At 48.8% G+C, this 24,066-nt stretch overlaps 1 protein-coding gene across 1 annotated transcript in view; it reads right to left on the bottom strand.

The window, feature by feature from the left end:
• The window catches only part of EPSTI1 (epithelial stromal interaction 1), a 187,905-nt gene that overhangs the window by 128,661 nt on the left and 35,178 nt on the right, over positions 1-24,066 (bottom strand). The window contains exon 2 of the mRNA XM_086935022.1: positions 11,583-11,641. Coding sequence (XP_086791148.1) covers positions 11,583-11,641 — 59 coding nt within the window. The remainder of the gene's footprint in view (positions 1-11,582; positions 11,642-24,066) is intronic.

The following is a 24,066-nucleotide window of genomic DNA, read 5'->3' as shown; positions in this document are numbered from 1 at the left end:
AGAGTGCCAAGCCCTCCTATCACGATTTGCCAGCCTGTTCTCCCTCACCCCAGGTGTCACTTCCTGGTGTGTGCACGATGTGGACACCGGAGACAGCCCTCCTATCCGCCACCGGGCCTACCGCGTACCTGATCGGGTACGGGCCTGCATCCAGGCGGAAGTAACTAAGATGCTCACGCTCGGGGTCATCGAGCCCTCCGACAGTCCATGGGCCAGCCCGGTCGTACTGGTCCCCAAAGCAGCCGCCCCCGGAACCACACCCGAACTCCGGTTCTGTGTCGACTACCGGGGCCTGAATGAAGTCACCAGAACGGACGCACACCCCATCCCCCGGGCAGATGAACTGGTCGACCGAATGGGCGCTGCCCGTTACCTCAGCATCTTCGATCTAACGGCAGGCTATTGGCAAATCGGCCTCACACCCCGAGCACAAGAACGTTCTGCCTTCTCCACCCCCGATGGCCACTATCACTTCACGGTCATGCCCTTCGGCATGAAAAATGCCCCAGCGACTTTCCAACGGCTCGTCAATCAGGTCCTGGCGGGGCTCGAAGAGTTCAGCGCCGCCTACCTGGACGACATCGCTGTGTACAGCCACCACTGGACCGAGCACCTCCACCACCTCCAGGCAGTGTTGCAAGCCCTTCAGCGAGCTGGCCTCACGATCAAGGCCAGCAAATGTCAAATTGGACAAGGGTCAGTGACCTACCTCGGACACCAAGTGGGAAGCGGTCTAGTGGCCCCTCTTCAACTGAAAATTGCCGCCATCCAGAACTGGCAACCCCCTAACACTCAAACTGAGGTGCGAGCCTTCCTGGGCCTCACGGGCTACTACCGAAGGTTCGTGAAAGACTATGGTACCATCGTGGGGCCTCTCACCGAACTCACGTCGAAAAATCAGCCCAAGAAGGTGAACTGGACCCCAGAGTGTCAAGCGGCCTTCGAACAGCTAAAGGCCGCCATGTGTTCCGCTCCTGTACTCCAGGCCCCAGACTACAGTCGGGAGTTCGTCGTCCAGACGGACGCCTCCGACCAGGGCATTGGGGCGGTCCTGTCCCAGGTGAACACCGAAGGCCTTGATCAACCGGTGGCCTTCATCAGCCGGAGACTCCTACCACGGGAGCAACGCTGGAGCACCATAGAGAGGGAAGCCTTCGCTGTGGTATGGGCCCTCAAGAAGCTCCGACCCTACCTTTTTGGCACCCACTTCCGGGTGCAGACTGACCACCGACCCCTGCAGTGGTTGATGCATATGCGGGGGGAAAACCCAAAACTGCTACGCTGGTCCATCTCCTTGCAAGGTATGGACTTTACCGTTGAACACCGGCCTGGGTCTGACCACGCCAACGCGGATGGCCTGTCCCGGTTTTTCCGCCTCGACGAAGAGAGTCCCCAAGAGGATGGGTAACTCTCCCCGCCTTCAGCTGGGGGGGACGCATGTTGGACAGGCCACGTGACGGGCCGCTCTCCCCCGGCTCGACCAAGCCCGAGCCAGTCATACAAGCACCACACCCCACCATTGCACGTCCTACGTCCCCTCAGGGACACCTGCCCCCGAGCATGATAACCTCGTGGGTCCGATCCACGGCCGGCCCACGCGCCCAGCCCGGGCCGCCATCTTGGACACTTCGCCACGAGGCCGCCTGGCCCCCGATCGACCTCAACCCTGGGCCTAGCCCGGCCTCAGACATTCCGGCACCACCCTCCACCCAGGAGGTGAGCGAGCTACTTGGCCAGTCAATGGGAGAAAGAGGTGTCGATGGTTCTCCCCCGGCCAGTGCCGCTCGCCCATCGCCTCCCCGGGCGCTGGCTCCACCCCCCTGCTGGGTGTCTGGACTCCCTCATCCCGGACCTCCCGACCTCCAAGTGCGAGGGTCCGGACATCAAAGCACGCCAGCCCTATAACTGGGGCAGCTCCAGAACAGGAACGCAGTTGTATCTTGGAGTCGAGAGACGAAAGAAGAACTCATCCTGGACGGACTACTGGCGCTGCCGTAGCTCTGTCCTGTGCACCATCATCCTGCCTGTTGGCGCTGCCACAGCCGTCGTAACCTTCATCCTTCACCGTCGTCCGGATCTGCTGGCGAGGCCGCGGACCGTTGTAACTGTCATCTGCATCGGGACCTGCTTGGCTTCTCCACGGCCCGTCGACCATCCTTCATCCATATCGGGACCTGCTTGGCTTCTCCACGGCCCGCCGACCACCCTTCAGCCATCTCGGGACCTGCTTGGCTCCTCCACGGCCCGACCAGCAACCACGCCGAGCTCGAGGATTGAGAGCTATTGAACTCATTGGTAACTAAGACTGTCCCGCTACCCTTTTCCTCAACCAGAGATCAGAACCGAGGGGACCCCTGAGTCCAGACCTCCTTGTATTATATCAACGTAACCTAAGAAGTGCATATAAAGTCTCGTTAACCTTCAATCTTGTGTGGTGTCCGTCTGTGGGGGGGAAGTTACTTATCTGTACAGTCGTTGGAGACGGCTCTCCCTGGAGACCTCTCCCCGTAATCTCGGCCGACCCTCCCGGTCCGTCTAACACCTATTTAAGAAAATTGTGCCCGGAGGCTGTAATTAAAACCTACCGAGTAACAACAAATGTAGCAGGGGGTGTCCTCACTGGAGGTTACAAGAAGAGAAAAGACAGTACTAAGGAGGGACTGCTAAGCCTATTGACCAATGAAAAGCCACCATTTACAAAGGACAGGAGCTAATTAAAAAGATCGGCGAAAGTGGGCAAAGCTTCATGTCCTTATCCTTTAAGATTTGTAAAGATAACAGCTGCCGAAGACACTACTTTCCAGTTTCAGCGTTTGTTCATATTTCCTCAATCAATCACCTGGGTTTTTTCATTGTTTATGATGTGCATAGGCTGCTATACGATGGCTGCAACCAATCTCCAGTGTCCTATCCTACTTCTTAGTTCTATGGGAGGCCCCCGTACTTCAATGGTCTAATTCCTATCACACTCTGTGCAGACAGCATTGTAGCCTTCAGTCATTACAGTGTTTATTTTCACATTCTTCTTCAGGTACATGGAATTTTTTGAAGTGTGAACTCTTTCGGATTATAGAGTGAGGCCCGGATACTGCAGTTACCATGGTGCTTTTGACTCTGGTAATAGCACGCGTTTTGGTCAGAAAACTAGGTTCAGACTTTTAGCTTTGCCATTGTCGCACTAACACAAGGTTTCCTGCTCTGAGTGCAGATGTGACTGTGTGCTTTTTCATTTTCGTTTTGGATTCTTTATCCTGAGCTGCTAGGACTTCATGATCTGGATGAGTCAATTTTTCTTGTTGCATAACTCTTGTCCAAATCCTTTTCCCTATCACGAGTTCCAATAGGCACTTCTCTGTGGAACTGTGAGATGTGTTGCGGTAGTCATCTAGAACTTGGCGTACGTCTTGGTCACTTGGCTTCTGTGTCATCCTGGCCCCCTGCACCAGCTTCTTTATGGTGGCCTTGAATCTTTTGGCCATTTCATTGACCTGGGGACACAGCAATGTTATTTTCTGGTGAGGTGGTTCAGCTATTTTGGGTGAATGTAAGCATTTAGTACATGTGAAGGGTTTCTCAGCATGTACATTGCTTTGCGATTGTGACACGGTTTAGTACATATTTTGAGCATGGAGTTTCCATCATAAGTTAGGCAATGATCAGATGTGGTGAGTAAGTAGTTGTGAAAATGTAAGATCTATTCTTTTGGAGGTGCACGTTTGAGACTTTGATGAGATTGTGAAATGTGGGCAGTCGTCCCATGCAGTGGGGTCCGGTTATTGTCAGGCTAGGATTTGGTGCCACTAGTCCAAGGTTGTAACTCAAGGTTTGAGCGATCGGACTACGAATGTGTAGTCTGTTCACAGGCTTCAAATTGACAGTTGTTTTGGATGCATGCTGTGCTGAATTGTCGGTCTAGGGTATTTAGCCCTTGAACTAGTGTGAATCGGACTGCAGTATGGAGCCCCCACTGAATTAAAGTTGTGCAAAACTTGTATTGTAGGACCGCATGTGAGGGAAGCTGGTTATCATGCATTCCTGTCAGAAGGGCTTAGGGTCGACCTGAGGTATGGGTATATTTCACTGGTGTAGTACTTGGCTGTAGTATTCTACCCCCGGTAAATTCTAGATCAAAAGTGTTGTGAGTTGGGTTGATCACAGTGTAGAGAGCCTTCCACAAGGCAGATAAGTAATGGTCTTCTGTGAAACAGTTAGGGGTGTGGTGCGTATAACCTTGGTGGTATTTGCCTCTTGGATTTCTGTTTTTTCACGTGTCAGTGGTTGTAGGGATTTATGGAGGGTAAGACTAGGTGTGAAATAAATGGTTCTGTGTTGCAGTAAGCATATTTGAATGCTTTTGACATTATGACTGACTGGTAGTGCATTAAGCTGGGTCAGTGAGGTCTAATCAATGTGCCTCTCTTTGTAATACCGATTCTCCTTCGTGACGTAAAAGAGTGAATGAACTGGTTTGAATGAAGTGTATTATCCTTTTGTTGTTTGGAACATTGTTGTTGTTCAAAGAGATGTGTTGTATATCGGTGTGAAGTGTTGGTGTGTAAATGGAATATGCATGAATAGGCGGACTGGGAGATGGAGGGTGTGCTGTAGTGTTATTTGAGTGTGCAAGCATTCTGCCAGGAGTCAATTAGGGAGCTAATAAAGATAAGGGGTGCGCTGCATTATCACCTAGCTTCTTGTGGAGTTTTTGTAAATATGCAACTTACTTAAAATTGTACCCAAGCCTAGTTAAATTAACTTACTTAAATAAGCCTTCGTATGTGTGAACACACATACAAGAATGAATGAGACACAATGAACATTAAAAAAAGGGATAATTCCATTATTTAGAGCTTAATGGAAAACCAGCATACTTAATCTGTCTTGAGATACACTTTCTTCTACTATCATTCAGAATTTGCACTTTCCCTAAAAATAACCTAGATGCAACAGGTCAATTCTTCATTAATCAGAAAAAAAACCACTGGTTAGTAACCAGAAAAAACGAAATACCAACTCTTACTGCTAAGAAGGAAGGATGCTCTATGCATAAGTAAATGGAATGTGGGAAGCTATTGAACACTAAGAGGAAGCGACTTATTGGGGCTCAGCACATTGCCAAGAAGCCTAATAATCAAACAAATAGGACCTCTTGGGAGTAAGAAGACTCAAGCAACATCCTTTTTCTCTTCCTTTATGGATGAAACAGCTGGTATTAAATGCACAGATTAAAGACTTAAAAGTAAATCGTATTGCTAACGGAACTTGGGTCCTTATCAATCCAAGAAGCAAAGTACTTGGCCAGCTTCAAGGGAACAAATCCACATCCTGGGAGGGTCCATATAATCATGTAGTCCAAATTCGTGTTGGTAACCGATTTACTAATGGTGCCTGCTGTTGTCTTCCAGCCACATCACAGTGCTGAATATGATTTGTGTTGATCCGGTCACCAGGCAACTTATCCAATGGACAGATTTGGACAGCTCTTGCATTGATGTTCATTAGCACGTTCCAAATCTGGGTAAAGTTGGATCACTCAGTGAGAGAAGATTGGTATTTGGGAGCATTGAACTCATTGGCCTTCCTGTGTGAGGCACAGAGCCTATTGAGAAGGAAGAGGGAGTTGGCTAAGATTATATTGTACAAGTTCATCCACAGTAGACCTACTTGAAAAGGTTGCATCAGGCTGCACATTCCATAATACTGACAGATAAGCAACAGACAACTAGATATTCTCAGGGTCTTGTATATACATATTTCAGAGAAGGAAAAAGCACCCTTGTCTTTAAGTCTCAGATATCCAAACCACATCAAAAGCATATTTTATTCAAATTAATTTTGTCCCTATTTGACGAATCTGTAGAAAATTGAGATATGGACATAGTGGGGTTGCCGGACTAAGCTTTTGTATCTTCTTCACATTTCTTTATAATTTTGTGCTCTCTGCTACAACTAGAATCATGGAGAAGAGTTGCACAAAACAATGCATAAAAACCCTAAACCACTACAATCCTTTGATTGACTTGGTGTAAAGTTGCTGAGGAAAAAACTGAAAATCAATATAAATGTAAAAATCTGATTAGCTGATCTTTTTAGCTCCATCAGTCTCTACGAAGTTAACATGTCTCCTCCCAAACCTCATTATTTTTTTAGCTCCCGGCTAGATTTGAGATAAGTTTACACTTTTCGATCCTTATAGGGAGTAGGGTCAATGGAAGGACTAAATCCAAATCCAAGAAAGTACATTTTCCAGGAAGTGTTCAAAACGGCTGGAAAGTTAGGCAAAAGGTTCAATATGCAGATTGGTTCAATATGAAGATCTGAAAAGGTACCATCAGGCATTCTTTCAGAGGCGAATCGTCTGCTGGGAGAAGTTGATGGAGCTAGGTTGGGACAGGCCTCAAAGAGAGATGACTAGTCCCTCTGAGTTGCATTACCTTCCATTGGCAGGAACTGTGAAAACAATGCTTTCAACAACAACATATAAATTCAAAAACAGGAAGTTATATAATATAGATAATGATCTTAAGGATAAAGGAGGAACTGCAGACCAAAACCAAAATTTACAATCAATGGCAGGGTGGGAGAACATATAGTGGACTCTGGTTAAGGAGGAATGGCCCACTGCTACAGTATTATCCAAGGACACTTCCCGCTGGGAGTTTCAAGGTGAGACCATTGACACTATGATATGTGCATGCCACCATCAAGTTCGCGCAAAGGGAGATTGATATTTGAGGAGACCATTGAACACCACAATCTAGCACTTACACAAGCATTACGCAGACTGTAAGCGGTGGGCCTCACACTAAGACAAAACAGATGTAAGTTCTTGGAAGAACAAATTGAATACTTATGTTACACCATATCTGCTGAGGGAGTTAAACCAAAAGCCAATCTGGTAAGTACCATTAAGATAACCCATCCACCTAGAGACCAGGACCAGTTACAAACCTTTATAGGGCTCATAGAAAATTATTTTACATTTGTTGAGGGGTTCCTTGACAAAACAGAGTGCCTCAGAACCCTGTTAAGGAAAGGTTGACATTTTATCGGGGTTTATCACCACAAGTGTTTTGATTCACTCAAAGATGAGATTTGAGACACAGGTATCTTATTTCTGTTTGGCTTAAATCAATACTTAATGTTGATGCCAGTGCCACAGGTTTTAGTGCAGTTCGAAATCAACTTCATGGGAAATAAAGAAAATAAGGTTTCCTTTGCCTCAAAGGCTCTGAATAGAACTAATCTATCATTGAGAGGAAGGCTCTGTCAGCAGCATATGGTGTGGAGTATTTTTGTACCTACATGTGAGATGTGCAATTTTTGTTACTACAGACCATAGACCCTTGGTCAAGGTATTTCTTCAAGTTTTATTTCTGAGTCGTCCTCATAAGGGTCCACCAAGACTTGCCAGGCTACAAGAATATTGCTATAGTTAAAAAAATAATAATAATTAAAGCGGACTGCCTTTCCTATTTGTCTACTGACTGGTGATTGGCTGATGGGCATGCAGTGATTGCAAAGGAGAGTGAGGGCACAGTAGACTCCGTGCAGGATGCTGTTGCTTGGGGTGCTGGTGCTTTTATAGTTAAGGAGCGTGTAGGTGAAATGGACTCTGATGCTACATTTAAGGAGGTTAAGTGTCTTCTCATATTGGCTAGTAGGAACGGGAGTACTGAGTCACCATTGTGTGTGGAAAGAAATATTGATGCGGGGCAAATGATTTGTGCCACTGGTTGGTTTACACTCAAGGTTGATAAACATATCACATGGAGGACACCTGGGATAGACCCTAACAAAAACAACTTAAATCTGAATTTTGGAAGCCTGGGTTGGACAACCAAGTTACCACTTGGGTGGAAAATAGCAGAGACTGCAGGGAGGGTGATTAAAGACTGAAAGTGGGTGTACAGTAGGACTTGGGCCATATTGATGACCCCGGTAAACCTTGGCACACTGTGTGCATGGATTTCATTGGGTCTTTGAAATTACTTGAAAGAGATTTAAGGTTTTCGTTGGTTGTGATGGATGTCCATTCAAAGTGGTCAATTGGGAGGTTCATGAGAGAGATCACTAAGAGGGCGACTATGCAAAATTTTAGGTCAACATTTTCCGAGAAATGATTGCCATTTGTAATTATAACAGATACAGGAACTCAACTTACCTCAAGAGAAATGCAGGTCTTTCAATGGGCTTGTGGCATTAGGCACATTTGTGTGCAACTTTACAAACCATAAGCTGTTGGCATTGTTTAACGGGACAACAGAATGGTCAAATGGACCATACAAATATGGCCTATACTAATGGCCAAAATCTAGAGATGGTTACGAATACGATTTGGGTACACCACACTACGGTAAATAGTGGAACTCAATAGTCACCATTTGAATTGATGTGTGGTACAGTTCAGGTACAAAGATAGTTCCTGCAAGGTTGAAACAGTGGGTGTTAAAGGGAGGCATGATAGACATTAGGCAAGTTAAAAGCTGATGATTGGGTTAAGGTCAGATTGTGTGAGAGGGGGTTTATCTAAGTTCAGGACTCCTTTTAAGATCATAGAAATTCATTGTGTCTCCGTCATTCTGGAGTACAGTGAAAGATGGACCCTCAGAAGTGTGGATTTGTATCTAATAGGGGAGATTGTATGGGAAAGAAGGATAAGTGCTGTGTTTTCATGTCGACGATGGGTGATCAGTTGTGTATGCCAGGAAATATGGGGGAGAATTCTTGTGTGGTAGGTGGTGGATATGCTGCCTCAAGAGGATACACGCACACTCCAGTCTTGGAGAGGTGATTCTAGGCATCGTAAGGATCCCAAACCACCTATGTAATTGCACCATTATGTGAGTTAAGAAACAATGGGAGCTATGAAAATGTATGTATGTTTTTTTTATTTTTGGAAGACCTTTATTGACAAAATCGCACATACAGTACAGCAACGAGCCCGAGGGCTAGCAAGCACAGTACATTGCAACAGAAAAGGTGCTAAGGACATGTAACAGGAATAATGGGGTCTAATTTTAAAGATTTTTCCTGTAGGATAGACAAGAGCAGAATATCGAAGAACAACGAGTTGGATCTGGCGTCATAGGAACAGGATTGACAAATAGGAACCGCAATAAAATGCCAGAGTCGCTGCCCACCACACATGCACAACGTCTAAACCCAGAAAAAGGAAAAATAAAAAAAATAAAAGAATAGAGGGCCCATAGAACCTAAAAGAAAAACCAGAAACCCCCCCATCCACCCCCCACCCTGCACCCCTGCAGCTGGCTACGGCCCAACCCCCCCTAGCAGTGTGCCTGTCGCCCAGTAAAAGGAGTCCCGAAATATAGAGAGTAAGAAAAGAATCCTAATCTATAACTCTCAAAAATAAGAAAGGTGGGGAGGAGCCCACCGCCCGTCCCCCGGCCCCACCGTCCCGCAAGTCGAGCAACAACACAGAGGAAAAAGCCCGGTGATATTAAGCAGTACAATCAGGATAAATTAGAGATGCAGAATCAACACATAGCGCAGTCAAAGGCAGCGACACACCACCCACATGCCCAGGTCAGCAACAGGAGATCCCCCGACCACAATAATAAATGTTCACCCATGGCCCGTTCTCTCTCCGCCACCACTGCTAACCACGGAAACCCAGAGAATCCAGGGAGACGTGCACGATAATCCAAACAGAGAACATCGACTGGAGCACTCAACCATGTCCCGTACATACAGAGCCAATGAGAACAAGCTGGGCCAAGAGTACGCCACACCCGTGGCACAGAGCGAAGTCGGTCCAAGGATGAAAGTCTCAGTGTCAGGCCCCTTCTGGAGCGATCTCCGGGTGGAGGGAGATACAGTGCTGGGATATAACACACGTCGTGATTGCAGTCCGTACTTTCCATTTCAGCCAGGGCAATAATCAGCAGTAGCAAGAGGCACCCCGGGATCTGGGGTCGCTGGGCAGGCACCGCTTCGCAACGCCGCCATCTTGTCGCGTTCAGGCGTAGAACAAAGAACCCCGCTACAGTCTGACGAGGCGGCCATTTTAGAGCATCCACGATCACTTATTAGAACGTCCACCTTGTTGATCAGGGTTTTGGCAGAGTGTAGCACTTCGGAGTGAAGGGAGACAATAGCCGCCAACAGAACTCCATAGCCCCGAGCAGTTCCATGTGCACTGCCGGTCAAGTCGTCTCGCACCACACATCCCCCATCACTCCATGACACAGACTCTCCGAAGCTGCCCTCCATTGTGCACTTCGTGATCACCACTGGGACAACCTCGAGCAGTGCCGGGCCGCTAATATTGGCTAAAGGCGTACAGCTCGAGGAAAGGCGTTAAGCAGGTCCAAAAAGAGGCCGTAAACATTGCCCCAGAAGCAAGCCGCTCCGCCCGACATTGAGGGGGTAGAAAGATCGGGAGCCTCCCGCCACTAGCAGGGCAGTGTGCAAGCACTCGTCCGTAGTCGCGATGTGGACATCTGCACTCATGCAATCTCTGCGGATAGTTCGCCAGGCACAACCAACGCAATACCTGCAGTCCAAAGGAGCACACGTTCCAAATTCGGCCGCGTCTCTTGTAAATGGTCCGACCGGGTCAAAGCCGCTTCTGACGCCCGGTGTTGATCACCCGGCAGCCGGCCCCAGCGTCCACTCGAGGCCCCAGACTCGGGTCCGCTGCGGGCCGCAAACTTCAGTCGGACATTGCTCCCACTTGCAAAGAGTCGCGAGCCTCAGGATTACACCGCAGGACGCCTGGGCACATCGGCTTCCACGTCGTGTCTTCTAAAAACAGGTTCACCGGCAGGATAGTCACAGAGAAGGAGACTGTCTCCGGAGCCGAGGGACTACACGTCCGATCAGATCGCCATCTTGGCTCCTCCCCCCAAAATGTATGTATGTTTGACGCTCATACCAAGTGTTTTTTGCATACTTTAAAAATGATTATATTTTATTTGATGTTAAGGAAAGATGATACGTTATACTTGGCTTGTCTATTAAATGTTGGAATGTTTATTCATGGTCTATGTTCTGTCTGAGTTGTGGCATTCTAAATTGAGTAAGTTAACTGCTGGCTTGCTTGGGATAACCACACTCTTGCTGTAGCTTAAAATGCACCTCAATCTTTAATCAAATATGAAGAGTGCATCTCTAATAACGCACACTAAATATGAAGCCTACTGAAAATCATTCAAAGGCCTTAGTTACTACGTCAAGTTATCGCTAGGAGTAGGTATGGAGTATAAATAGAGAATCCACATGTGTTGTAGACTTTTACTTTTAAGTATTTTACAATTGTTCTCCCCATTTCTGTATATTTTTTCATAATAATAAAGTGTATTAACCCATATTTAAAAGGAATGTTGGTTTAGGGCATTGGTGGCACAGTGTATGGTGTGTAATCAAGTTGAATGTTTAGCAACAAAAAGTGCAAGAGGTCTGAAATCTGGCTCCAAACAAATTTATACAAAACATCCTTGGCGTGATAGAAATGTGTGTTTGCTGCAATCACCTTTGTCAAAATAATAAAATATGTTAATGTGAATGACACAGAATGCTATAGACTGTACACAAATCAAACACAATATTGTACTTACTTGCCTGAACCTTATTTCGTCGCTCTTCATTGGGATGCATTATGTGATAACCGCTTGCCCTGTAAGAATAAAAAATAAAAACTTGAATGGTTACTCTAAATCACATAACTACTTATTCTCTATATTAGTGTACCCGAATATTGTACTCAAACACTGAGAAGACAGCAGCATTGCAACACAAAAGCAGCATTGCAACACAAAAGTGCAGATAAAAATGTCAACTTTTTACATTGATTTGCAAGGACAGGTCCGGGACAAGATAGGAGAAGTAACAAAAACTAAACAACCAGTTAGAGAAACACAAAAACAAATCCTGCACAGTGATCAGGGCACTGCGTAAACATATTTTCTGGCTCCGCTCTAAAAAGTTTGTTTTCACACTCTTGTGTGACGTGAGTAAACTTAATTCAACACAACAATGCCTGGATATGTAAGAAAGGTTTTTGTAGCCCGCACAACCCCACCCAGTACATAGTTGAAGTGGTATCAATGCTTTTGGGTTATTAACAGTCCCTAAACGGGAATCCAGGGACACAGTGGTTATAGAAACACATCTTTTTCGTTCTCATCAATAACACACACAAACTGAGCTAAGAAAAAGGCACTTAAACTAAAAAGCATATTTATTTTAACAGGTGGCCCTGTTGCTCAACTCATCTAAAATAACCACACAGAATACAGTCTAAACAGCACAAATGCATATTGTGAACAACAAGAATAAAATGAAAATTACCATCATGGGTAAAATGTCATCTAAAAACCAAACACCCTAAAGCCTACTTCTATGAGCTCTGCTTCGACAGCATGGAATAGCATAACTTGCAGCTAGAGTTTCTTAGGGCGAATGAGCACACTTCACACCCGTTTAGAGCCATACACTATAATTATCAGTAGTCAGACGGCCATGTTCCCTGCGAAAGACAAACATCAGCCTCATCTCTTCCTGGACTCGGGCTCGATATCAGCTTTCAGTAGAAAATGTGATACAACAGCATCTCTAGGAGGCACTATCTTGGGTGACAATCTGGGCTGAAGGACCACTCCGGACAAGTGGAAGACCTTTAAACTATATCCTATCTAAGAGGACATTTTCAGCATCACCTTTGGAATGTCCAGTATAACCAATGAGTGTAAGACCAATAGTCTAAGACACATTCTTTTAAACAAATAAGGTAAAAATACGGCAATTCAGACTATACTATTTTGGCTATTCTTGTTTGACCCTCAAATTGAGATACCAAGGCACTTTTTCCAGACTGATGGCGCATCAGGTGTTTTGTTGAGGTCTATATCTAAGGGACTTGACACTTTCACAGGTACTTGGAAAGAGAAGGACTGACAACATCTGCGTCAAAGGATGACATGCTGATGATTTGGCAAAAAACACAGAAAATGCAGCCTTGTCCTAATTAAAATGGAGTGGGCCTTATGATCTTTTACATTAAGGGGGCGTAGAAGACAGGGGCACAGTGATAATAGGGTAGCAAACCTAGATCTTTAACTGATAGGCAACCTTCAAATTAAAAAAAAAAAAAAAAGGAGATTTTGGTGCACTTCAATAGCCCAATCTTAACAGGTCCAAAGTCTTATTTGAGCTATCCAATTTCCATCTGCCCAGCCGAACAACAAAATATTTCTAAATCAGTGTTTGAATAGTAGAACAAAAATTACATATTTTGCATTATAATAGATCACAGACCGTTAACATTAGAATACTTGTACAAAATTATTTCATAGCAAGGATATTGTACCAAAGACTACAGTTCACCTGTAACTAACTATGTGGTATCTACTTTAAGAAAGAACCTCTCATTGAAAATAGTATAACACTATACCGAAGAATTATAGCGCAAAGAAGAAAATGCATGCTTTTCCTCCCCAGAATACTACGGTACAACACTTATGTATATCACTTCCTTTAGTAGAAGAACGTTTAGGTGCATTAATAAAAGTACAGAGGTCGGCACAGGAAACCCGAAACCCAGGAGAAAGCTAAAGCTAATTAGGAAATTCTATGCTGATCATAAGATAAATCCAGCTCCCCAATACATTGTAGGTGAGCAAGTATGGTTTTCTCAAATCTTGGTTGCTTCCCAAATCTGTAGTGTTTCTTCTTTTAGGTAGATGTCTCCCTGCAGGGACTAGGTGCTCCTTTACCTCTCTCAGCTGGCCAGCAGCTTGTAAGTCACAGAGCTCCTCTTGCTGCAGGCTTCTGATGATGTCCCCTTACCTATGAGATGCCCTACAAAATAGCAGTCCTAGTTCTCAGGATTTCTTCGATTAGTCTGTGGAGCACCACTTGCCTTGGTCAATGACAAAAAAAAAACTGGAACTAATCGAGGAAATTTGGTTTTCACTTTTAAAGTCATTTACGAGACAGGGTATATGGATCCCACTGTCAAAGGTCTGGAACTTGTTTGGGGCAGTTACTTTTTTTTGTCTATTCGAAGTCTGTGGAGAAAGGATAGTTTGGGTCTCTGGTAGGGTTCTTCTCAGCAAGTAGTGATGAGGAATGTTCACAACTGGAGCACCTAAAACAGCGACACAATCAAGTGTGAGGGTAGGAGCGTGGCTTGAAAGCAGATGCAAGCGGAGGCGTGAGTGCTGAGCTCCGCTCCGAGGGTCCTGATATTATCATGCTTAAGAGACATCTTGACCCCCCAAAGGTCCCCTGGTGATCGGGGACACCGAACCGGAACACTTTGATCCCCCCAAACGGCAAGTTTTGAGGAGTTTGAGACTCTCCGGGCCGCGTTGCTGCCTAGCGGCGCTTCTAAAATGGCGGCGCTGTGTTGATCGGCGACCCCCGGGGTGTACTGACGGGGAGGCGGACTACGACCGCGGGTGCTGGAGAGTAGAGGAGCCATCACTACGAGGGAGCAGGCCCGGTCGGGGCCGGCGGAGGCGGAAAGAGGAGTAGAAACGATCCGCCACGGCGGGACCTGGTGAAGCTTCCGATGCGCCGATCGGCGGCTCCTGAGCCGCACTGACGAGGAGACGGACTGCGGCCATGAGTGCAAGCGAGAAGAGGAATTGTCTCTGTGGGGGAGTGGAGCTGACCGGTGGCAGCGGACCACCCCGGCGGAGGCATAGAGGAGTTACCAAGACCTTGCGGGGTGCTGCGGAGAGAGCGACCTGGGAGCCCCTTCCTCCACCCATCCCCCCTGACCCCGGAGGGAATACAGCAGGCGGCGGCAGGCTGATGCCACAAATTAGGTCTGGTTGGAGGACCTGCGCTACCTGACCCTGAGCCGGTGAGTGGGGCGAGGTGAAATCTGGTGCCGCTGGCTGCGGAAGCGGGTGTGCGGCCCGGGGACCGCCGGGCACCGCAAGCCAGTATATGGGCGGAAGTGGGAGCCTGGAAGATTGACCTGGCAGCTGTGGAGCAACGGTGGGGGAGTCGGCTGTTTGTGCCTGGACTGAGTACCCGGACACTTGCCCCGAAGGAGGTTGCCCTTGAGGCCGCAGTGCTTGAGTGATCGGTGAGGGAAGCTGAGGGAAACAGAAGAAGAAAGCACTAACTCTGCCTGCACTTGAATGGGGACCACTGCGTCGCCCTGGAGGTAGCTGCGAACGCTGACGATCACAACAGGGTGAAGCAAGAGGCCTAGGATTGAGAGTAGGCTGAAGCAGTGTAAAAATTGGGGACATTGACCGGCCTATCCCCGTGCTGTTGACGGAGCTGCACTGCGGAGTAATCCGGTGGTGCTGGACTGGGACGCATCGGCGACGGTGAGCTGTCCCACTGGTATCTGGGGAAAATTGACCCCCTTGGAGATGTGCTGCAGTTGCCCCTGAGGGCATACAGAGGAGATCTTGCACCTCGGGCCCCGAGAGGGCGGCCCGGAGAGCGTGGACATGGGCAAACCCAAGAGGAAGAAGGATGGAACGCAGCAACAATCGGATACGGAACTCCTGCCTCAACAAGTACAGGAGACATGCGAAATCCCGCAGGATGTAGGGCTGCAGGGCCAGCTGGATAGGATTTTGGCGGCCATTGCAGATTCTCGAGCTGCCCTGCAGCAAGACATTGCACAGGTGATGACAGGCCTTGGTCTGTTGAGGGCAGACCATGCTAAGTTAACAGACAGGGTGCAGTACGTGAAGAAGGTGGTCCAAGAGATGGAACCTGCACAGAAAGCACTGGCTGCAACCGTGACATCTGCTTTGGAATGTATAGCGGCACCGGAGAGGCGAGCCGAAGACGCGGAAGGGAGAAACAGGCTGAACAACATCTGTGTGGTGGGCCAGCCGGAAAAAGCAGAGGGATCAGATATGATTCACTACTTGGAGGACTGGCTGAGGACGGTGGTGGCTCCTGAAGGTCTAGCGACTTTTTACACACTGGAGCGGGCGCATCGAGTCCCGGCGAGACCACCGCAGCAGGGGCAGCCTCCCCGACCAGTGGTGGCCAGACTGCTGCACTTCAGAGATAGGGATTTGCTGCTCCAGAGGGCCCGCACTGATGGGCCGTTCCATGTGGGTAACAGTAGGGTCACTCTGTTCCCGGACTATACCTTTGAGACGCAGAGGCATCGTTCCAGGCGATCAAGAAGGAACTGAGGACGGAGGGGCTCCAGTACTCCCTGTTGTTCCCTGCCAGACTTCGAATAATCCTGGATGGGAAAACTTGCTTCCATGAAACGCCGGAAGATGCGTGGACATGGCTAGTATCTTATAGAGCTGGCAAGGATGGGTCAGAGCAAAGCTCCCGGGGCCTGGCTGGGACCTCACAGGTCCGGAAGTCACAACAGATACGGCGTCGACGACGGAATCTGCAGACGCCTTCTGTTTCACAGACTGAAGAGGAGCGCAGGAAAGCCTTGGCAGCGGTATCAACCATATCGGGGGACTTGATAGAGACTCAGATGCTAGAGTCAGATGTGGAGAAAGACGGAGAGGGATCAGGAGCTGAATCACCGGGGTCCGACAATGTACATTTGCCGCTGGTCACGCCCGAAACGGCAGAAGACCTCATTGATGAGTGACGGGACGGACGAGCAGACGGTACTCAGAACTTGCTGTGAAGATCTAAGAGGCTGTGGCTGGGGGGGGGGGGGGTCCGGATTTGAACTCCAGATGCCGCATTTCAATATTAGCTGTACGTTGGGGGGCGTTAATTGCAAACAGGAGGGGGGCTTGATTTGTCATGTTCTATGGGATCCTCGGGGAGGTGCTTAGGTGTTGTTCTTATACCGGATTGATTGATTGCTAGGCTCTATCCAGCTACCACCGGAAGGTCCCAGTTAGTACGCCTTTAATTCCATAAGGGCAATTGTTGGGTTCGTTTGGATGGGAATTGCTATGTTAGTGCCTGTTCTTGGGAGGGAGGGCGAAGCAGAGGGTGGTGGGAGAATGTTGGGGTGAGGGGATGTTAAAGTTTGGTACTGGGACTCACTGGCGTGTCTAGGAAGGAATAGTGCTTTTTGGTGTTTAGTATTAGAGAACAATGAGTCCATTACCGGATGTAAAATGTATTACTTGGAATGTGCTGGGGTTACACTCTATGCAGCCTAGGTACAAAGTTCACTCATATTTAGTACGAAGAGGTGCGCAAATAGTCTTCTTACAGGAAACCCACCTGACTAGGACTGAGGGGTTGGCGTTGCAGCGCAGATGGCGGGGGCAGCTCTATTATACCACCTACTCAGCTTTTGCGAGGGGAGTGCTGATCTGGGTCAGTGCCAGGGTCCCCTTCCAGTGGACAGGTCAGTTGATAGATCCAGAGGGCAGTTTCGTGGTGCCTGAATGGGAGAGATGTGACCCTCTGTAGTGTTTATGCCCCTAATGTGGAACAAGCAACTTTCTTTACAGGCACGTCTGATGCCCTGGCTGGTTACCTCACAAACCCGGTGTTGCTGGGAGGGGACTTCAACTCCATTGCAGACGTGACCTTGGATAGATCCCATCCACCATTGCCGGCTGCCCCGATATATAAACTCTCAAAGCTTAGAGCACAGTGGCAGGCTAGCTGGGGAATTATAGATATATGGTGAGCACAGCACCCTAATGAACGCGATTACTCCTTTTTTTCAGCTGTGCAATTTGCACGTGCGACTAGATGCAGTACTGTGTAGTGCAGACCTAGCCCCTCTGATGGTCCATATTGAATCCTTAGCTCGCACTGTATCAAACCATAACCCATTGCTGGTGAGTTTCTGCTGGACCAGGGAGCGCTCAGCGATCCCGACCTGGCGGCTATGCCCAGAGATGCTGGAGGACCCGGCCTTCAGAGCTGGCCTGGAGACAGGGATAGAGCAGTACTTTAATGACAATGAGGGCTCTGCTACGACGACCGCATTTGAATGGGATGCTTTCAAGGAGGTGGTCCACGGATTCTGCATAGCCAATTGGGTGGGAGTGAGGAAAACGCTGTCGCAGGAGATAAGACACAGCAGAGGAGAATGTTAGGGGAGCTGAACGAGAGCACTCTACTGACCCAGAGAGACGGGAGGAGGTCATGGAATTGAGGGAAAAGGTAGCGGCGGTAGTGGAACGCTTGCGCTGTTTCGACCATAGAGCTTATTTGGCCCAAGCACACGCTGAGCGAGGCAAGACGGGTACCTTGCTGGCATAGCTGGCCAACCCCCTCCCTAAATGTGTCCCTATACTGGCATTGGAGTCCCCATCTGGACAGTTGGTGTATACCCAACATCAAATAAATGATCGCTTTCGAGATTACTACACTGATTTATTTAGTAGCCAGTTGCAGTCCGGGGAAGCGGAGGTACAGGCTTTCTTGGAAGACCTAGAGTTGCCCACCGTGGACGAGGTGCAGGCAGATTCTCTCGGCCGAGATATTACGCTCGTGGAAGTCGCTATAAAACAGCTGGCCCGGAACAAAACTCCAGGGGTTGATTTAATTTTAATTTTAATTTAATAACGATTTCTAAAGCGCCTGGTGACCCAAGGGCATCCCCGCGCTATAAAATTTGTCATCCTGTTGAGGGGGGGGGGGGGGGGGGGGAGGAGAGATACTTATAAGGGGACTCTATTTAGGGAATAGGTGTGTCTTTAATTTCTTGCGGAAGGCCAGGTAGTTTGGTTCAAGTCTGAGGGAACGTGGAAGGGCGTTCCATCCGGCGGCCGCTTGAACGGAGAATTGTCGTCCTCCTGTACGAGTCCTTTTAAATCTAGGTATGCTGGCCAGGTTCTCATTCTGGGATCGTAGAGATCTGGTTGATGTATAAGGGGTGATCATTTTGCTGAGAATAGCCGGGCCAGAGCCATTGATCAACTTATGTGTTGTACACATCGCTTTGAATTGCACCCTTTGGCGTACAGGGAGCCAGTGCAGAGCCTTGAGGGCCGGTTTGGCGGACACTCTGGAGGGGAGGTGGGTGAGAAGGCGTGCCGCCGCGTTCTGGGTCCGCTGGAGTTTTGTCAATGTGGCCTCAGGGGCTCCTAAGTAGACCAGATTACTGTAGTCGAGGCGAGACAGTACTAGTCCCTGGATGAGTAGTTTCCGAGAAGTAGGTGGCAGTAAGGGGAGGATCTTGCGGGTTGTGCGTAGGAGCCCGAAGCAGGTACCCAAAGTTTTTGCTGCTTGTGTCTTCATAGACAGCTCTGGCTCGAGCCACACACCGAGTGTCTTAATTTCACGCTTCGGGGGAGGTATTTCCCCGAAAACGTCGGGCCAGATTGTTGGAGGGATGGTCGTCCATTGCTTCCCTAGGAGCATCACCTCCGTCTTTGAGCCATTAAGTTTTAATGATGAATTATTCATCCAGTTGTGAATTCCTATAAGGCAATTGGTCAAGTTTTCTGGGTGATCGATCAGTTGGGACAGGGAGACGACCAGCTGAGTGTCGTCGGCATAACTTACCATTTTTATATTAAATGGTGTCACCATGTCCTCAAGGGGGGCCATGTAAGCGTTAAAAAGTGTCGGACTCAGGGAGGAGCCCTGAGGGACAATTCAATCCAAGTGAGTGCCGTCCCGGTAAGTCCTGCATCCGCCAGTCTATGAAGAAGGACACGATGATTGACTGTGTCGAAGGCTGCGCTTAGATCCAGGAGGATCACTGCCACTGATCCTCCTGAATCCAGTATGCGCCTTGCTTCTTCAATGACGGCTAGGAGTGCGGTGTCTGTACCATGGCCCGGGCGAAATCCAGTTTGGGATTGCCTGAGTAATTTGTTGGTCTCAAAGAACTGAGATAATTGGACGTTTACCAACTTCTATGCTACTTTGCTGATACCCGGGAGGAGTGATATTGGTCGGTAATTAGACAAGTCTGCTGGGTCTAGCTGGGGTTTTTTTAAAAGTGCTTTCACCACAGCACTCTTCCAGCTATCGGGGACAGATCCGTGGGCGAGCGAGCTATTGATAAGGTCCGTAACGGTGGGCACGATGACTGAGGCTACGGTTTTGAGGAACCTGATCGGTGCTGGGTCCCGAGGAGATCCGCTTTTTAGTTTCGTCAAGGTTCTTTCGACCTCTAGGCAGGTTACTGGCCGAAATGTCGGCAGTGTGGGGCGCGGATTGCTTTTGGCCTGATCGAGGGATAAACGGTTTTCCATGTGGCTAGGGGGGGCGGGGGGTGGGAGGGAAGCCAGGATGCGTATGATTTTGTCGTCAAAGTAATTAGCTAGTTCGTTACTTCGATCAACTTTGGGGGTGGTGGAGATGGTGGAATTGGGAACTTTGAGCAGTTCCTTTACAATTAAGAAGGATTCCCTGGCTGAGTTGGATGAATCTTGTATCCTTTTGTCATAGTGTGAGGCTTTGGCTTGTCTAATGGCCTCTTTATAATGTCTGACTGTGATCTGATAGGATTCTTTATTGGCGTGCTGCCAGTTTCTCCTCCAAAGCCGTTCAGCTTTTTTGCAGTTTTTGCGAAGTATTCGGAGGTCCGTAGTATACCACGGGGCTGACCCAGGTTGGCGTTTTTGTCTTCCCTAGTTCTAATGGGCAGCACTGCGTCCAGGGAGGAGGTAATCCATTCTCTGAATTTTTTGTCGGCACTAGCCGGGTCTTCCGCGTGTGCCGGGGTGGTCCTTTCTAAGGTTTTGGCCCATTCCTCAGTGGGGAGTCTGGACCAGGTCCTGTCTCTGCTGTAGGTGGGCGGTATATGGGGTTTCCTGAAAATTCCAGGTAGTTGGTAGGAGCCTAAAAAGTGGTCTGTCCAGGGAAGGGGAAGAGCCTCCTTCGCTTGCATCGATGGAGAGCTAGTGAATACAGGGTCCAGTAAATGACCCTTGATGTGGGTGGCTCCGGAGTTAAGTAGGCGGATGTCAAGTGCCGCCAGATCTAGGATCAGATCGTTAGCTACTGGGTCTGCTGGGTCTTCAAGATGAATGTTCAGGTCACCTATTATCATAAAATTTGATAGCGAGTGGGCCTGAGTTGTAACTGAGTCTAGGAGGGAACTAGCAAATGAACCTGGGAGACCGGGGGGACGGTACACAAGTATTCCCGTTAGAGAGTTGGTGGGGTTTAGTTTAATGGTAAAGTGTAGACTTTCTGAGTCCATAATCTGCGCATCACTGGTTTTACAGTGGAGAAAGTCTCGATGGATAATGGAGACACCACCGCCCCTTCCTAAAGGGCGGGGTAGGGACTGAATCAGGTAGCCCGGTGGAGTTGCTAGTGCCATGTCTGATTGTGAATGTGGTGCAAGCCACGTTTCCGTAAGAAAAAGGATATCTATCTCCAGGTCTTCTATGAGATGATTAATCTGTGTCGCGTGTTTAGGAAGTGAGCGACAGTTTAGTGAAGCAAGTTTGAGGGAGGCGGGCTTGTGGGATTTTGTAGGGAGTGTGAGCTGGGCTGGCCTACATAGAGAGCAACGAATGAAAGGTCCATTTAGATCATGGATGTAGTCGCAGGAGCAGGGTGATGGTCTGAGACTTAGTAGCTCTCTACGTGAGTAGCTTACCCTCGGGTAGGATGTTTTAGGCAGGGGTTCTGGCCCTAGGCCCGGTCGTGCGCGGACGGGCGCAGAAGGGCTTGCCTTAGGCGCGCCTTCGGCGCGCAAACGGCGCTCCCGCTGCGCTCGTCTGCTGCGCTGGTATGGCCGGCACATTTGTAGTCCTTGGAGTGGGCGTGGCCTCGCAGTGGGCGTGGCTTAGGCCTTGGGCGTTCCCTGTCTCAGCGCGGACCGCTGTATCAGGGAAGAGGGAGGAGGGCTGTGTCAGCACGTGGTGTGAGCGCTTAAACAGGTGAGCTCCTGGTTTTAAAAAACACAAAGTTAGACACAATTACAGGTTTTTAAAATTCAATTAGGTGAGCACAGTCCTCCGGCTTCCGCCTCAGAGGATGAAAACAAATAATGACGAACGCTTCGTTTCTAGCGTTTTTGTAGTCCTTGGAGTGGGCGTGGCCTCGCAGTGGGCGTGGCTTAGGCATTGGGCGTTCCCTGTCTCAGCGCGGACCGCTGTATCAGGGAAGAGGGAGGAGGGCTGTGTCAGCGCGTGGTGTGAGCGCTTAAACAGGTGAGCTCCTTGTTTTAAAAAACACAAAGTTAGACACAATTACAGGTTTTTAAAATTCAATTAGGTGAGCACAGTCCTCCGGCTTCCGCCTCAGAGGATGAAAACAAATAATGACGAACGCTTCGTTTCTAGCGTTTTTGTAGTCCTTGGAGTGGGCGTGGCCTCGCAGTGGGCGTGGCTTAGGCCTTGGGCGTTCCCGGTCTCAGCGCGGACCGCTGTATCAGGGAAGAGGGAGGAGGGCTGTGTCAGCGCGTGGTGTGAGCGCTTAAACAGGTGAGCTCCTTGTTTTAAAAAACACAAAGTTAGACACAATTACAGGTTTTTAAAATTCAATTAGGTGAGCACAGTCCTCCGGCTTCCGCCTCAGAGGATGAAAACAAATAATGACGAACGATTCGTTTCTAGCGTTTTTGTAGTCCTTGGAGTGGGCGTGGCCTCGCAGTGGGCGTAGCTTAGGCCTTGGGCGTTCCCTGTCTCAGCGCGGACCGCTGTATCAGGGAAGAGGGAGGAGGGCTGTGTCAGCGCGTGGTGTGAGCGCTTAAACAGGTGAGCTCCTGGTTTTAAAAAACACAAAGTTAGACACAATTACAGGTTTTTAAAATTCAATTAGGTGAGCACAGTCCTCGGGCTTCAGCCTCAGAGGATGAAAACAAATAAATTTGATGGTCTGCCCATAGAGTTTTACACGGCTTACGTCGACATCCTTGCCCCTAGACTGCGATCGATGTTTAAGGAGGCAGGCCAATTGGGGGTACTACCGTCCTCGACTAGGGAAGCTATTATTATCCCTTTGCTTAAACCAGGGAAGGCCCCGACGGACCCTTCTGGGTACCGACCCCTATCCATGCTCACCACTGATAATAACATTTTAAGTCGCATCCTGGCCACCCGATTACTCCCACACATGTTACACTTGGTACACCCTGATCAGGCTGGTTTTATCCCTACCCGCAATACAGCCGGTAGTATACAGAAGTTGATACGAATTTTGAGCAGAGACCATGAGGCAGACAGTCAGGCGGTGGTCCTTTAGGTGGATATAGCAAAAGCATTTGATAGCTTGGAGTGGCCCTACTTGTTCTCGGTTAGGAGGGCCTTTGGGCTGGGAGAAGGATACGTTCGCTGGACTGAAATTTTGTATTCGCTAGTCAGCGCTAGAGTAAAGGTGGGAACGATCATCTCCTCCTCCTACCCAGTAGGGCGAGGCTTCCGACAGGGTTGCCCACTCTCCCCCCCTATTATTTGCTCTGGCCATAGAACCATTAGTAACTTGCGCTCGATTGGGAAGGACGTTTCAGGGACTGAGGCTCTGTGGTCAGAGGCACTTCATATCGCTATATGGGGATGACCTATTGATGTTCTTAGAAGACGCTGGGGAGGCATTGGAGGGGGCGCGCGCTCTCCTCCGCAGGTTCGGAGACATTTCTGGTTTGAGAGTAATTGGGGTAAAACTTGCATTTTCCCTGTGACCTGAGCACGTGACCCACCCACGAATGTGCACGAGGTCACGTGGGAACCTCATTGCCTCTCTTATTTACGGACACATGTTTACCATACCCAGGAAGGCCTACTTGATGGTAATATTGGAAGAGCTATTAGGGGGCTTAGGAGTACCATGCAATTCTGGGGAATGTTGCCACGGTCGATGGCGGGTCGGGCGGCGTTGCTGAAGATGGTGGCACTTCCCCATTTGCTTTACTTCTTCCGTACATTGCCGGTGTGGATACCGGTCGCCCTCTTTCGTCAACTCTGTTCTATGGTGACCTGTTTTCTCTGGGGAAATGGACGGAGAAGGGTGGTGTTGAACACACTGATGCGGCCCAGGGCAGAGGGGGGACTTGCTGTCCCTGATTTCGAACTATACTATCTGGCCGCGCAGTTCCAGGGGCTCACCCAGGCAGTGGCGCAGGAGTTTAGGGGACCTGAACGTGAATTTGAACCAGAGGTGGCACGGCACGTCTTGTCTTTTGTGATCTTGCAACAAAAACTGAGGGTGGATTTATTAACTGTGGAAGAGCGCACTCTGAGGCTTTGTTGGAGAAGGTAC

This window comes from Lissotriton vulgaris, chromosome 8 (genome assembly GCF_964263255.1).
Source record: "Lissotriton vulgaris chromosome 8, aLisVul1.2, whole genome shotgun sequence".
NCBI classification, from domain to species: Eukaryota; Metazoa; Chordata; class Amphibia; order Caudata; family Salamandridae; genus Lissotriton; species Lissotriton vulgaris.
This window is presented reverse-complemented; position numbering and strand designations above follow the sequence as displayed.